General features: G+C 40.1%; 1 protein-coding gene across 10 annotated transcripts in view; it reads left to right on the top strand.

Annotated features, from left to right (window-relative positions):
- Nucleotides 1-14,000, top strand: part of NPL (N-acetylneuraminate pyruvate lyase) — a 36,254-nt gene extending 22,254 nt beyond the window's left edge. For 5 of the 10 annotated variants that reach the window (XR_005988458.1, XR_005988454.1, XR_005988449.1 and 2 more), the window contains 7 exons: nucleotides 1,033-1,108; nucleotides 2,678-2,770; nucleotides 3,824-3,972; nucleotides 4,105-4,151; nucleotides 6,432-7,212; nucleotides 9,157-9,196; nucleotides 12,784-12,884. Coding sequence is in view for 2 of the 10 variants with exons in the window: in XM_041759127.1 (XP_041615061.1) it covers nucleotides 1,033-1,108; nucleotides 2,678-2,770; nucleotides 3,824-3,972; nucleotides 4,105-4,151; nucleotides 6,432-6,516; nucleotides 9,157-9,196; nucleotides 12,784-12,968 (675 nt within the window). In the remaining 8 variants the exon portion in view is untranslated. Of the gene's footprint in view, nucleotides 1-1,032; nucleotides 1,109-2,677; nucleotides 2,771-3,823; nucleotides 3,973-4,104; nucleotides 4,152-6,431; nucleotides 7,213-9,156; nucleotides 9,197-12,783 lie in introns of all 10 variants that reach the window. The other 5 variants (XR_005988453.1, XR_005988452.1, XR_005988463.1 and 2 more) reach the window with 5 other exon arrangements.
- The last annotated feature ends 2,413 nt before the right edge of the window (nucleotides 14,001-16,413 follow it).

Below are 16,413 nucleotides of genomic sequence, written 5' to 3'. Positions count from 1 at the left end.
ATTGTGATTTATAATAAATATATATTTGGTCTTTGTCCAGTTTCTGGTGCAGAGTTCCTAACACTCTTGCAATTTCTGTGATGAGAGCAATAAAAATGTCCTATTATGTGAATGAGGTGACTCTTAGAAAGCAGCTAAGGATGAGAGCCGGTTGCCAGGAGAACCAACCATGTGATCAGAGGATTGGAACTTTGAGTCCTACCTGACTTGCACCTCTGTGGAGAGAGGAGGGACTGAAGGTTGAATCAGTCACCAGTGGCCGGTGGTTTAATCAAATATGCCTATGTAGGGAAGCCTCCATTATTTTTTTTTTAAGATTTTATTTATTTATTCATGAGAGACAGAGAGAGACAAAAGACACAGAGAGAGAAGAGAAGTAGACCCCAGGCAGGGAGCCCAACGTGGGACTCGATCCCGGGTCCCCAGGATCACGCCCTGGGCAGAAGGTGGCGCTAAACCGCTGAGCCACCCAGGCTGCCCGGGAAGCCTCCATTAAAACCCAAAAGGGCAGGTTTCAGAGGGCTTTCAGGTTGGTCAACATGTGGAGATATAGGAAGAGTGGTGCACTCACACTTGGGAGAAGACAGAGAAGCTACAAGCCCTCTCGCCATACCTTGCTCTTGGCATTTCTTCCACCTGGCTGTTCCTGAATTATGTCCTCTTATAATACACTGATGGTCTAGTAAGTAAAATGTTCCTCTGAGTTCTGTGAGCCACTCTAGCAAATTAATTGACCCAAGAAAGGGATCATTAGAACCTCCAAGTCGGTGGCCAGTCAGTCAGAAGCACAGGTGATGACGTGGGCTTGTGACAGGCATCTAAAGTTCAGGGAAGTAGGCTAGTCTTATAGGACTGAGCCCTTAACCCGTAATCTGATTCTGTCTCCAGGAAGATAGTATCAGAGCTGAGTAGAATTGCAGGACATGCAGCTCTTATCGGAGAATTAATTGCTTGTTGATGTGGGGAATCACTCCTCAACCTACAGACAGAATTGTGACCAGACCCATAATGGTCTTCTTTCTTCTCATAAAGGCCCGACATGCAGCAGAAATTGGAGCCGATGGCATCGCTGTCATTGCACCTTTCTTTCTCAAGCCATGGAACAAAGGTAAACAGATAGTCTAAAACACACAGTGCCTTACATGGTCCACTTCTTTTTGACTTCATTCAAACTGGTTATATTGAACTTACGAAAGTAGTTGTATGGACTAATGGTGTGCAGTTGCAGCAGTACAACAGCCGTCCAGAATATCTGGCCTCCCTGGATCCATGAAAGAAAAGGCTCCTTTAAGAAGGGCTTCAACTCTTTTTCCAAGTGACCTGATTAAGTCATTCACCAAGCCCCAGGTCAACCTACAGGTGCCTGTGGTTGAGTCAGGTGTCCATTCCTAGTCGAGTTGGCTGTGTAGAATGTCAGAGTCACATGGCTTGGAAATAGTCCAGCAAAGCATAACTATTTTTCTCAAAAAAGAGGAATGTAAGTGATGGGCATCTTGAGACTATGTGTTCTATTCAAGGTTGAATGACTAATGAATTTGAGGGAGATTTCACAGAAAGATCCATTGTCTCCCAAAATACCAAGTTAATTGCTTTCTCCTTCTTCTCTGCTTTCTCTATGGAAACTATTTGTAGTTTCCAAATATACTGAGTCTTTTTAATCCTTCTGATTAGCAAACAAAGAAATATAAATTTTGAAAGGATTGAAAACAATCCATGATTGCATGCATGATTAAATAAATTCATAGCCAAATGTGATTGAATCAAAATTATCATGAAATATCTATTATTGGTAGAAAATAATTGTTAACATAGGATAAGTAATTTAAATTCTGCCATTTGGGGAATTGAAGATGAACATTTTAAACGTTTTTTTCACATGGTTATAAAAATTTTACATGAATATCCCAAAAAGAGTAAAGGAAAAATAATGAGTTCTACATAATAATTTTGTCAAATATTTATCAGGGACAGAGTACATCATCACAGTATTCAGATGGAGTACCTAAGATTCTCTCTCCCACTATCCAGGATAAGCGAGTCTGCTGGATTTATTAATCCTCTGCAGTAATGTCACAGTGAAAGCTTACAGAAGATGATGTTGGAAATTGCAAATCCTCAGTAAACTAGAATGAATTCTCTTCTGCTGTATCTGGATTTCTCCCCAAATGGGAAAAGTGCCAACCCCTGGTTGAATTATTGTGAGACGTGCCACTATTCTTACAACTTCCCTCTTTGAGCAAATGTTTATCTTTTGTTATAGAATTTTCTCAGTTACAACTTGATGGTTCTGATCCTAATGCAAAATCCTGTGTTCACTGACCACATTTACCCCTGTGTGGTAAGAGCACAAGAGTCCTACTGATGGGCTTCTGGCTTTTATAAGAGTATTCCATGAGCTTCTCTTATTATGTGGGAAGGTTCATGCCAGTTTTTTAATGGTATTTTAGTACAGTAGGAAAGCAATCATCTTACTTTGGCCTTTCTACAGAAAAGTAAAACTTTGAATGAAGCAAGTTGCAAAGACATTGCAGTAACAATCTCAGGGATGGTAAGAGTGATAGAGAATTTTCAGCTCCTGAGAGGGATGGTTGCAGTTCAATAGACGGTTAATTTTTTACCAGGGAAAGCCAGTGTTTTATACTTGTTCACATCATGGCTTTTCCTGCTATTCTTTCAGATGTCTTGATTAATTTCCTAAAGGAGGTGGCTGCTGCCGCCCCAGCATTACCATTTTATTACTATCACATTCCGGCCTTGACGGGAGTAAAGAGTAAGTACCATTCCATGTTTCTCTCAATGTTTCTTTCCCTCCATCTCTCACATCTTACCATTTCACTAAGAAACTCCCACTGCAAAAAAAAAAACAAAAAAACAAAAAAAAACAAAAAAAACAAAAAAAAAACTCCCACTGCATTTCACTCCACCTCATGTCACAAACATAAAACTGTTCACCAGATGGTTCCAATTGGCTCCAAAATAAGTCAGTCTTATCAAAAATAAGTCACTCTCAGGCAGCCCCGGTGGCACAGCGGTTTAGCGCCGCCTGCAGCCTGGGGTGTGATCCTGGAGACCCGGGATCGAATCCCACGTCGGGCTCCCTGCATGGAGCCTGCTTCTCCCTCTGCCTGTGTCTCTGCCTCTCTCTCTCTCTCTCTCTCTCTCTCTCTCTCTGAATAAATAAATAATCTTTAAAAAAAATAAAATAGTCTCCTCTTTAAAAAAAATAATTCACTCTTATCATTGACACTAACTTATAATGAAAGTTTTTAAGCATGAAAGATGCCTTTCTAGCAGACACCTTTTGTCTATCACACATACATCCACTTCTTATATGAGAAGACACAAGCCTATAAGCCCTGCAAGGACATCCACTGTGTCTACCTTGTACTCTATTGTATTCTCAGTGCCTGGCACACAGGAAGTTACTCTGATCTTTCCTCACTTTTCTTTAGGGCTTTTCTTTTATGGTTACTATGCTTCTCCAGGAAGGAGATTGTTAATTAGAGGAAACTTATTAGGGGATTATTATTTTTATTACTTATGAGAGACACAAAGAGTATTTTTTAGATTTTATTCCTTCCTACTTCCTTAAAAGAAAAAAAAAGTAGAAGTTGTGCTTTGGAAACATTCATATGTTGTCTTTGAGAAATGGAAACCTTGGGGCTTAAATCTGATAAATATATGGGAACTACTAGGTGAGGGTCAGTGATGTCCATTAAAAATAGCCCCTGGCACTCAGTGCAAATGTGAGCGGTGCTACAAGACGGGATTTGACATTTTCTGGATGTGTGCAGATTAGTGAGGTATTTACTGTTTTGAGCAGTTCGTGCCGAGGAGTTGTTGGATGGGATTCAGGATAAGATCCCCACCTTCCAAGGGCTGAAGTTCAGTGACACAGATCTCTTAGACTTCGGGCAGTGTGTTGATCAGAATCGCCAGCGACAGTTTGCTTTCCTTTTTGGGGTGGATGAGGTAAGTCACCCACTGGCCTATCCCAGCCAGTTAGTTGCCCTCCAGAACAATTTGTAAAGCTGTTTATGTAGCAGCATCTTGTCTCTTACTCTTTTTCATAAAAGTAAATACTCTGTGTCTGTTTTTGATTAGCAACTATTGAGTGCCCTGGTGATGGGAGCCACCGGAGCAGTGGGCAGGTAAGCCTAACTCATTTTTCCCAACAGTTATAAATGGAAAATTCCCCCCACCCCCACCATGGAGGCATTGCCGCCTATGTGGTTCTACTTCTTGTATGGACACCATGTCTAACAAAAAATGGCCTTTCCTTCCCCTAGTCTTTCAGTAAAAAGGAATTAAGTATGGCTTAGCAGTTTGTTAGCAACTCAGTCATTGTTATTATATTAGAAGCATCTGTTGCAATTAGAGGCAAGGCCCAGGAGCTAAGAGCATGCACAGAATTTGGCAGAAATTACTTGGTTGCTAACAACAGAAACCCGTTGAAAGTAGCTAATGTGGAAGAAGATACATTATTATAAACTACTGGGAAATTACGTAAAACTCAAGAGGAGGAAATGCAGCCAAGCCTCAGAGAAAATGAGAACCCAGGACAGCAAAGCTGTCAACAGCCATGGCAGATGGCTCTCCGTCTATGGTCCTCTGGAGATTCTACCCCTGCATCTCTTTGCACACCTCTTTATTTCCCTCTCTTGCTCTCCATGTGTATTTTTCATGCTTCAGTGTACACATGGCCACTCGTGGCTGCCCAGTCATGGCATCTCAGGATATTACTGGCTAACACTCCCTGTTCATATCTGAGTCCAATCAGCTGCAGCCAGAGAAGTAGAATTCTGTGGCCTGATGCCTACTCAGCAGAGGCTTAGGGAAGGCAGGGAATTCAATTAGCATCTCCACTGCACATGTTAACTTAATTCATTAGAAATGTGCCTGCAAGTGATTGATTGAAATATTCATATTAACTGAAAGTGCATTTCCTCCCTATAGGAAAAGTGTAGGAGAAGCAAAGTAATAGTGATAACGTGTCTTGGTGAGCATGGCTTTGATGAAGAATAAGTTAGCTGTATTATCTCAATGGCTTATTCACCAAGCCAGATTGGCCTGCAACATACATTGTCACCACAAGGACATTTCTACCAAGGGAACCTGAATGCCTAGATCTACTGACCATGAAATTCTTACTAGTTTTGTCCCCAAAGATGACTTTTGTTTTTTGGCCTCCATACTAGGCATTTTAATTTTGTCCACATAATCTGTAAGCGAGGTACATTTCATTAGACTTTATTTCTTCTTCATTATAATTATACTCCTCTCTAATTTAATATGCCTAAGAGCCCTGAAATTTGAATTTTACTATTCTGAAGCTCCTCAAATATATTGTGACTTAGGAGTGTTTCACATCTATAAGTGACTTATCTCAGCTATTATATTTTATTTTTCCTTACTTTCTTATGAGAAGATAATGTGAACATCATATTCTTGGAATCCCTTACTGTTCACTCTAGGGTCTCCATATGTGAAATACCAACAACACTCTGTTCTTGGTACATCAAATATATTTTTTGGAAACTGACTATATGAGAAGCTGCTAGAAACTGGGGAAACATCCCTGTTAAGAATTTCTATAAATGTCTACCTTGATGGTTTTTCTAAGAATTCTGTGATTAGTCTGAGGTACTTGTCTTTACTAGTAAAGTTGGAGGGTTTTTTTAAGTCCACATTTTCTCAGATCAAATAACTTATTCTCACTTTCATTTTTGCTGAATTGTAGATAGCGGCGTGATGTGATAAAAGCCTTTGCCACAACTATATAGCCTTCTTTAAGTCATAGTTTCCTCACAATGAAACAGAAGCCAGGGCTGTGAGAGGACGAGACATGATTTATGTCAAGCACCTAGAACAGAATAGACCAGAAATGATCTCTCATTTTATTATGATTCTTATTATTATTAGAAAGTAATTGCTAGGTAATATGTAAATTATATAAGCATATAAATTACAGGTAATGTATAAATTGGCAGAGAATTCAGATAATCTGCTGGGGCTTGCCCCATTCACCCAGTTCCTCAGCATAAGGCTTTTAGGCCTCACCTCAGATACTATATTTTACCCAATAGTTCGAATCTATATTTGTGCCTGTGCCTGTGCCCTCGGGCAGGTGTTTAGCTACCAAACACACCTCCACCTCTAGCTTTATTCCCTTTATTCTAATTTTATCCTTTTCCCACTTTCCTTCCTTTCCCTTTATCCCCTCTGGTACTCTGTGCCTCCTCTTGGCACTGCTTACTGTTGCTGGACAACTCAGAACTGAAGACACTTGATCTCTAATAGATTAGGGCCAAAAAAATAGTCTTTTGGAAGGCCTGGTATATTTTTTCCCTTTTAAGCATCAAAGGGATTTAAAGATCTAGACCTCTCCTGCTGAGTTACTGATCCTGCAGTATATACTGTTTTCTTTCCAGTACCTATAACTACCTGGGAAAAAAGACAAACCAGATGTTGGAGGCTTTTGAACAAAAGGACTTCTCTTCAGCCCTGAACCATCAGGTTAACTTGTTTTTCCCATCATATAAATCACAGCCACTTTTTCCCCCACTGGATAATTCTTATTCTCTCTCATGTGCACTCCTGCCACACCTGCCCTCATTAAAATTGCTTATCTGCATCTGTCTTTACTTTCCTTCGGCTTCTTACTGGCTCTTGTTTAAAGCCAAACCTATACCCATTGTCTGTGTTGCCTACGTGTCTAATCAGGACAGGCCCCGTAAGGGAATGACCTTCTCTGTCCCTCCTGGAAATGATCTTATTTGTATTCTATGTTCAAAGTATTTTTGTGACAATAAAACAATAGTGATAGATTTTTGGGGAAATGACCATATGCCATCCTCTTGAGGACTTCACACCCCAGTCTCCGGAGGATATGAAGAAGCTGTGAAGCTGGTAACCTAAAATAGGGAGACTTAATCCAAAGTCAGAGCAGGTCAGTCATCTTCACCTACCATGTGCTGAGAACTGGGAGCATCTACCAGGCAGAAACAAGAGCCAAATGAGTGATCTTAAAGCAGATGCTGGCTTTGAAACAGGAAGACAAAACCAGCAGGAGCTGATGGATGACAGAGAAGACCCCGGGGGAAATGATGGCTGCTGTTGATGTTACACGGAAGGCAGGCTAGATGTCCAGGGAATGAAGAGCCTCATGAAGGGCAGAACCAGTCTCGCAGCTGGGTAATATGTGTACTTGAGGTAAGTGGAATGAGGTGGAAGGAAACAGCAGAGGCAGAAGAGAAGGACTTTTCGGAGGCCAAGAGGTGCAGGGATTTTCAAGATAGTAAAAGTAACTGGAGTATCCCAAGAAAGTAAGTAGGAGTGAAAGGCATAAGCAAGATCAGAACAGGTGCTCAGTCCCAATAAGTTAGTCTCCCAAAGAAAATTATTTCTGAAAATTCCAACCTGTTCTGAGTTGAATGACAGGGAGCCCTTCTGTTTAGTAGTTTCTTTTAATGTCTGGCTCAGTTTCCATTTCTTTTTACCCCATTAGTCCCACTCAAATAGTCATCCCACTCAAAATGGTATTGGTAAGGAATGTAGTTTACCACATTCTTTGTCTTTTCTTACAGAAGGCTAGTGTGAGTGGGTCTCACTGACTCCTTTATTCATATGCTAAGGGCTGAGTCAAGTGCATAACTTAAGGAAAGCTGGTCTCTTGCTATAAAGGAATTTGCAGTCAAGCGAAGAAGCAGACAGGCAAAAAGGGCAGAATTTATTCATTCTCATGGGCTTAAATGCCATCTGTTATATTTACATAAGTGAAATGACACATATAAGTGATGTTCCTTACTACATTGTTTATAATAGCAAAAGACTGAAACAACCCAAATATCCGTCCATAAGGAAATAGTTAAAAACATTATGTTTCAGTTATGCAATGGAATTACATGCAGCCTGTAAAAGGATGAGATCATTTTCTGTGTATAGATCTGAAAGGATTCCATGATATATTAAGTGTACAAAAGCAGCAGACTACAGAGTTGTGAATGTAATGTATTACAGTTTGTGTATGAGGGAGAAAAGAACATATACATAGATGTTTGTAAGGCTCTGGGTATTAAAATTTCATTCTTCACTGAATTTTTTGTTACTAAACTAATTGATTAAAACAACGTAAAAGTATTATCGAAAATGCATCTCTTAAATGGATGAGAGTCTGTCTTTTATGAATTAGTTCACGAATTCATGGATGAGTATTACATAATGCTAGGATGAGTTAAATTTCAGCATCGATACTATTTGTGTTTTTGTTTTTAGAGAAATAAGTGCTATGAAACCCTGTTCTTGTAAATCAGTAGTAAGAATGAAAGAAATTTTGTCATCACAATGTCACTCAATTCTTTGCACAGTTTTTTGGGTTGTGTTAAAAATCACAGAATGCTTTAGTGATTTTCAGCTGACAACCTGAGTAGCAACATTGAAAGCAAAAAGTTGAAAGCCCTATGATTTTTTAAAGGACTCTTTCCCTGTTAATTAGAGGAATTGCTTTGTCATTTTGTCGATGCCAATACCAATATTTTGATCTGCTCCTTTATTTGGTTCCCAGGGGTGTCCCAAGGCAGTGATATAGAAGATATGTCTTTTTTTCCTTCAAAAGTGGGATAAGAAGCACTTATGAAAGAGAAATCTAAAATGACAACCTGCACCTCTATGCAAATTCGTAGTCTCATCAGTTTTAGAAAATAGCACTTGTGGAAGTGGAGGATCCAGAAATTATTTATTCCCATAAATCTTAGCCTTGGCTGAGCGCCCCTTAGCTATCTTAGAGAGTACCCCAGAAGCTAGTGTACCTCACTTTAAAAACAATCACACTAACTGATAAGTTTAGATGGATAAAGATCAGCTAGATGGATAAAGGGTGCCTACCGCCATCTTAAGTCTATTGTTCAATTCTATCTTTGGTGCTGCTTTTCTGCATGGACCTTTCTTATAAAACTTACATGTATGAAAAAATCTTACCGTATCCTGGCTGGTTTTCAACCATCCTCACTTGGCTGTTTTTGTCCACTCTGACAGGGCTTCAGAAAACTAAGGTATATGGGCCTTTTAGTTTGGGGTTTCTGTCCTTTGACCTCCAAAATTCTTTAATTGTTATCACAGCTTAGTGATGCTGACTGTAGATTTGTTTTTCCTTTCCAGTTTTGTATTCAGAGATTTATCAACTTTGTGCTCAAACTAGGTAAGTTTCCTGCTTTGTTTGCTAATAGGATAAAGGAAATGGAACACTATCACTTTCTTTGAGGGTTCAGTGAGGACACCTTTTAATGTTCTGTTGCAAGCAGAATTTTATTTCCATACTAGCTTCAGGGCCCACCCTATAAAATGGAACCTAGTTGGCAGGTCTCTGGCACCCTTCAACAAATCTCGTTCCCCCATCTTAGCACTTTGTTGGTCTCCCCACTCTGCATCCCATCTTTTGATCCTTCTGAGCACTCCTTCCTGCTACTTGCCTCTACTCATTAGAGTTCTAGCACACTGTGGCTGATTGCAGCCTGAGTACTTGGAGGAAGGCAGTCTGAATATAGATCTTACTAAATTGTGAATGACTGACAGCTCCCCCAAGAGTATTTGCAATGTAAAAAGAGTTTATTAACATAAGTAAGCTCAAGTGGATGGAGGTTTAGATAATATGACAAAGTAAAAGTTGAGGGAAATACAGTGAATTTGCATAGAGAAACCTTCTCGGGGTCTCCTAAATATTACCCCATCACAAATGACAGATGCCACCATTCATCCCACTCCTGAGGAGACTGACCCTTCCTGAGAACCTGGGTCGAGTCCAGAAAAAGTTTTAGGTTTATTCTTGGCAGACCTCCCACCTCCCCATCAGAGCCTGTCTTGTCCTGGCAACTCCTGCTGAGCCCCAAGCACCTATTATGTGGTATGTCCCTCCTTCTTGCAGGAGGGAAGAAGCTCTCCGCTAGCTCCCTTAATCCTTCAGAGACAGTGTTTCCCATTTGCTTTTCACTTTCATGATTTTTGTCATATTTATGTGCCATAAGTACAATTAATTACCTATTATTATTCCCTTGTTCTAAGCAATGCTTTTCACAAAATTGTGATTTGGCGTGACAGCTATGCATGTTCCTAAGGTACATTTAAATAAATATTGAACTATTAAAATTAGAACTACACTCGTACCTGTGTATATATAAGATCATTCTGTATACCAGTATGATACTGCAACATTTTTGCCAACTACAGCTCTGAGATATTAGCTGAAAGAATTTACTCTCTTGCCAGAATATTTGCATTTTAAAAGTGGACTGACTCAGGGCACCTGGTTGGCTCAGTCGGTTAAGCATCCAACTTGATTTCAGCTTAGGTCATGATCTCAGGGTCATGAGATCAAGCTCTGTGCTGGGCCTGGAGTCTGCTCTGGATATTCTCTCTCTCTCTGCCTAGATAGATAGATAGATAGATAGATAGATAGATAGATAGAAAAAATGGACTCATGAAGATAATTTTTATGGTTTAAAAGAGGGATCCCTGGGTGGCGCAGCGGTTTGGCGCCTGCCTTTGGCCCAGGGCGCGATCCTGGAGACCCGGGATCGAATCCCACATCGGGCTCCCGGTGCATGGAGCCTGCTTCTCCTTCTGCCTCTCTCTCTCTCTCTCTCTGTGACTATCATAAATAAATAAAAAAATTTATGGTTTAAAAGAGCATATCTTTAAAGAAATCATTTCAAACTTCCCTGGCAGGTTGGAGCATTCATGATTTAGGCAAGGAGAGACTTAATAAACTCATAGTCTTATTATGAGAGTAGCTCCCTGTTCTGCCATTTGTAAGAAGCCTGGGACGGCCATTTTGCATTCATCAAACTATTCTCTGTATCTTTGGTCGTGCTATTTTTCTTCCAGATGCTCAACTGTTATGATTAGTTAGCTTAGCAAAAGAAAGTTACTTCTCATTACCTTGGGCTTAAAAGCCATAGCCAGTTAAAAAACAAGTACCTTTTTTTCTGTGCTATGTTGTTTCTTTAGATCTACCTTCAAAATCCCTAATTCTATCTTCAGCTCTGTTTTTTTTTCTTTTTACATTTTATTTACTTATTCATTAGAGACACAGAAAAGCAGAGACATAGGCAGAGGGAGAAGCAGGCTCCCTATAGGGAGCCCGACTTGGGACTAAAACCCAGGACCCTAGGATCACACTCTTAGCCAAAGGCAGATGCTCAACCACTGAGCCATCCAGGTGTCTCAACCACTGAGCCACCCAGGCGTCCCTTCAGCTCTCTTTTCTACTATTTCATTTCACTGAATATATATTTTTCATTCCTAGTATTTTTGTTTGCTTTTTCCCAGATCTTTTTTTTTAAGATTATTTTTTTTATTTTTTTTAATTTATTTATGATAGTCACAGAGAGAGAGAGAGAGAGAGAGAGAGAGAGGCAGAGACATAGGCAGAGGGAGAAGCAGGCCCCATGCACCGGGAGCCTGACGTGGGATTCGATCCCGGGTCTCCAGGATCGCACCCTGGGCCAAAGGCAGGCACTAAACCACTGCGCCACCCAGGGATCCCTATTTATTTATTTATTCATGAGAGACAGCAAGAGAGAGAGGCAGAGGCACAGGCTAAGGGAGAAGCAGGTTCCCTGCGAGGAGCCCGATGCAGAACTCGATCCCGGGTCCCGGGATCACACCCAGGGCCAAAGACAGACACTCAACCGCTGAGCTACCTAGGTATCCCAATCTTCTTGTTCTTTATATATATGCTCTTCTATTAGCCTATGGCTTCTAGTCCAGTTCTTTTATCTCTGTGAGGTCTCTTTCAGAATTTGGTATCCTCTAATCTCAGGATGTGGGATTTGTCAGTTGTGCATTTGCTAGCTCTTGTGCAGCTTCTTTTTCTCATGTGTTTTGTAATTTTTAACTCTGAACTTGTTTTCAGAGACTGTTGTTTTCTGGAGAATCCATTGTGCTCTGGGTTATAAGGTGTCCTAACAAGTGGTTTTACATTTGCCTCTGTTGGACACTATAATTTCACCAATTCTAACCAGTTTTTAGGTTAATTTCTTAGTCTGGTTTTTACACCAAGGGTCTAATGCAAATATGGTTTCAGCATTCATATGTGGCACAGGCTTGGGATTGATTCCTTTCATATGATCTTTTTCCATCCACAACCTGGCAAAAGTCAAGCTTCCTTGCCTCTGTCCCCAGGCCAGCAGGCCAGGTTTTCTTCTACTGCCTTTCATAGAAGGCTGGCTACCAGTTTTGCACAGGGAGTTTAGTTTCAGCCCCCTGCTATGCACAGACCCAAGGCTTCATCTAGCATTCCTGCCCCAGCTTTATAACGCCAGCTCTTAAATAGCAGCATCTTAAATAGTGTCATTCTCAGAGACTTCTTAGATGTGATTAAACTAAATTCTCTCTTAGCAATGAAGTCCTGTGTCATGTGATCCATGCAGTATATCCCTGAATCAGATTATGCTCATGCACCACTTGGCTTCAGCAACTCACCACACCGACCTCTTTATTCCTGATACCATTGGTCCCTCTTTCTTGCTTTTGAGGTTGACATTGAGTCTTCCTTTGTTTTGTTTTGCAGCTTGTCAATTTGTTGAAAAACTCTCTACTTGTTCTATATGTTCAAGGCAGAAAGAGGGATTCCCTATGTCTGCTCAGTCTGCCATAGTGATAACAAATGTTCCCCTCTCTTCTACCTTATCCTATTGTAGAAGTCATTGTAAGAAAACGATTTCTTCTTTGGAATGTTTGTGGCAAAGTGGATGCTCCTGGTCATTATTTCCTTGTTTTCCCATCTAGGTTTTGGAGTGTCGCAGACCAAAGCCATCATGACTCTGGTCTCTGGGATTCCAATGGGCCCACCCCGGCCTCCACTGCAGAAAGCCTCCAGGGAGTTTATTGATAATGCAAAAGCGAAGCTGAAGAGCCTGGATTTCCTTCTTTCCACTGATTTAAAGGATGGAAACTTTGAATCCTGTAGCTAGTGCCTCTCTCATCAAATCAGAGTGTGTACCTTGTAGTGCATTCATTTCTCAGAGACTTTTAGGTGAACTAAACTCTTTTCTAGCAAACGAAATCTCACCTCAATCAACAAGTGTTTAAGTATCTTCTGTGATGCTAAAAATGTTTTATTTTGTGAAGGGGCAAAAACTGTAAAAGGAGTCATGAGCTCTGAGTCATTCGATATTTCACTAAGTTTTTGTGGAGAAATTTCTACTTATATGGATGAAATGGAATCAAGAGGAAAATTATAATGATTCATTCTATCTGCCTTTAGGAGCTTTCATGATTTTGATTTCTGATTCTTAATCCTATTTTAAAATTATCTAATTTTAAACCATTATAATGTACTTTCATTTTAATAAATATTCATTTGGACTCTAGGACAACTGAGTTTAGGCAGGTACACTTTAATGCCAAATTACAACATAACTCAACTCTACACAACTATTAACACCCCAACTCACTTCACTGCTCAGTCTAATTCTAGAATAGAATTCTAGTTAATTCAGATTAACTGTGATGTCTCAGTTTCCCCCCAAAACACTGGGTTAGGTGAAGACTTGCTTTAGTTTTTACCGCTAAAGGGCCCATTTAGAGTAAGTTTTCATGAAACAAAGAAAAGGTTCTCCCCAAAGATGAACGCAAGTCTCCACCTCTTGCTATACAGGGAATTTCTAAAAGCTCAAAGTCTCAAAGAACCAAAGAGCTCTCCTGGGCACCACACACTTTCCCTTTCCCCATTGGGAAGAAAGTATCTCCCCCATAGTGCCCTGAATTATTCTAAGTGAAGGCCAACGTCCCTTCAATGGTAAGCCCAGGGGCTACTATTATTTCCTGATCACACTTCCAGCACATTTCTTCAGTAAAGAAAGATTTGGGGAGAACCCAGAGATTTCATTCTAGCTTTCCCTACACATCCTCTTTACTCTCTTCTTTCTCAGTATGGCTGCTTAGTCTCCTTTCCAACAAATCCTGGTGAGTGCTTCCCAGTAATAAAGTGTATTGTCAGTAAACCCTTGGTAATTAAACCTTACTTTCCAGGCTATCAATTACCTAGGATTTTGTTTTTGTTTCTTCTCTAATGAGTCTCCTCATTGACAAAAGGAAAGTATTGAAATTCATAACAGTTTTACTCTCTATATTTTATCTCTTAAAAAGAGAAACCTTTTTGAAGTGAGAATTGGAAATTATCTGTGGATTTAGTTACCCTTGCCAATTGATCAGCTGGTTAAGGGTTATATTTATGGCTCCTCACTCTTTTTTTTTTTTTTTTTTTTTTTGCTCAGGAATGACATTTGCCATTTTCTCCTATTTCCTTCTCCTTCAAGAGTAAGACATCAGAGTAAAAAAATGAACTGCAGTGACTTATGTGAGCTTATATTCTCTCGCTGAAACTTTTCTTTATAGCCATTAATTTGAAAAGGAAGAAAAGGGAGATTTTTGATTGAGGAGGTGTCATATCCTTACATAAGTATACTAAGGCCAAATTAATTTTTTCAATGAAGATAAATCTTGACTATCCACTAAAGAAAGAACTCTGTTTTTCTGTTTTCATTCTTCTGAAGTCAGTGCTTAGATAGCTTTGAAGATGTTTAATGAAATCTTGTGAACACAAAGAGAAATGAGAGAATTTTTTTTAAATGACCAGGGTTGAGTTTAGCTCTGTGTGTTCTAACATCCAACTCCTTGGAAACAAGTGTTACACAGCAATAGTTACTAATAATGCCTTTTATCAAAAGTAAACTTTTAGAGTATTATAAATTTACTGTTACCTTTGAATTTAGTTTTTAATATTGAAACTAAAATAATGATATGAAATTCTTCACTCAGCACACATGGATTTTTAACCATGTTTGTTTCAAGATAGAATTATGAGATTAATTCATTGAGGCTGGTGGAAGGACAAAGTGATTCCAGGGACTGGTTTTACTTAGGATTTATTCACAGATGTAGGAAAATGCCATCTCACTAGTGTACATGGGGAGTGGGTAATGCATATTCTTCCCTGAAAGTCTGTTTGCTACAACTTGAGAGAAATTTCCTTTTTATGATCCATGAAGGGTACATAAATCCCTTCTGTCAGGACTCTGAAGCCTGAGAGAAGGCTAGGTTGGTCTGGGATAAGGGACATCCTAAAATGACTGTAGTCCAAGACCAGGACCCAACTGGGCTCCCTTGGGCTTTCACATGAGGAAGAATGGAGTGGGACTTACATGCCTGTCAAAGTAAGAAGAGCAAAGAATGGATCTAATCCGTTTAACTACTATCTTTATCACACGCTCACTCAACCCAATTTCCTTCAGTTAAACTAAGAAGGAATCTTGGAATCAAAGTTGTACAAATGGCAGAGCTAAGCCCTAGGTAGAGGTGGGGCATTGCCTTGCACTCTGGGTTCCTGGGGCTGAGAAATGGCTACTTGGTGGACAGAATAACCCAAATCATGTTTTCACTGCCAACTCCTTTGATGACTCTTGAGAAATCATTTGATACATAGGACACTTTTTTAGTACTTTAAGTTAGACAACCAGAAGGAAAACCTTACAGAAATTTCCTAAATCTTAATCACACATTAGCTTAGTAAAGATAATGGAACAGATTCCACAAAATGCACAAAATGTATATAGAGCCTATATCCAGCAGGACTTGTTAAGCTGTGTCTATATACCAATTACAGAGTGTTCAAGTTCTATGCCAGATGGAGCACCTAGGTGCTTGGACATCATGTTCACCTCCAATATTTATTCTGCACAGCAGCTAGAATGACCTTCATTAATGCCAAATTCCCAGATTTGAGCCAGATGTTGGATGAAGTCCTGTAGGCACAGAAGAAATTTTCAAATATCAACCTTTGATGTGAGGGATGGGCCTCTCACCCATCAGCAAGCACACATAACCAAGTTATCTTTGAGGTCCTGGAAGTGGGCTCCCACTGACAGGCAAGCATGTCAGTGATCGAGAGTCCAAGTCTAGTTGGCCCCGCTTAAGATCCCCTGTCTCAGATAGGAGGAGGTGGCACCAGGACAACACACCACATTCCTGGGAATGCTCAGGCTACACTGCAACCAAGTGATCAATCTCAGAACTTGAGGGAATGGGCACAATCTAAAGCATCTCTTACTAAGACTGCAGGTAATATTCACAAGCCTGGGAGGTCTGCAGGTTGCAGTTGCTATCTGGACTCTCCAGTACATTGACCAGTTAGTATTGTCCTTGTCCTTTCCCTAAGGAAATCACTTCAGTCAGCCTTGAGTTCCCAATGTGAGCAGCCCTCCTGAATTCTTCCACTGAGTATTCTCTACCTTTTGCTGCCTCTCTTTCTCTGTCTCTCATGAATGAATGAATAAAATCTTTTAAAAAAATATGCTCCTCCTCTAGGTTTGTTTTTTATTGTTATTGCTGTTTTACTGTCTCTGTTCACTTTTCACT

The sequence above is a fragment of the Vulpes lagopus genome, chromosome 1 (assembly GCF_018345385.1).
Source record: "Vulpes lagopus strain Blue_001 chromosome 1, ASM1834538v1, whole genome shotgun sequence".
In the NCBI taxonomy this organism is placed as follows: domain Eukaryota; kingdom Metazoa; phylum Chordata; class Mammalia; order Carnivora; family Canidae; genus Vulpes; species Vulpes lagopus.
This window is presented reverse-complemented; position numbering and strand designations above follow the sequence as displayed.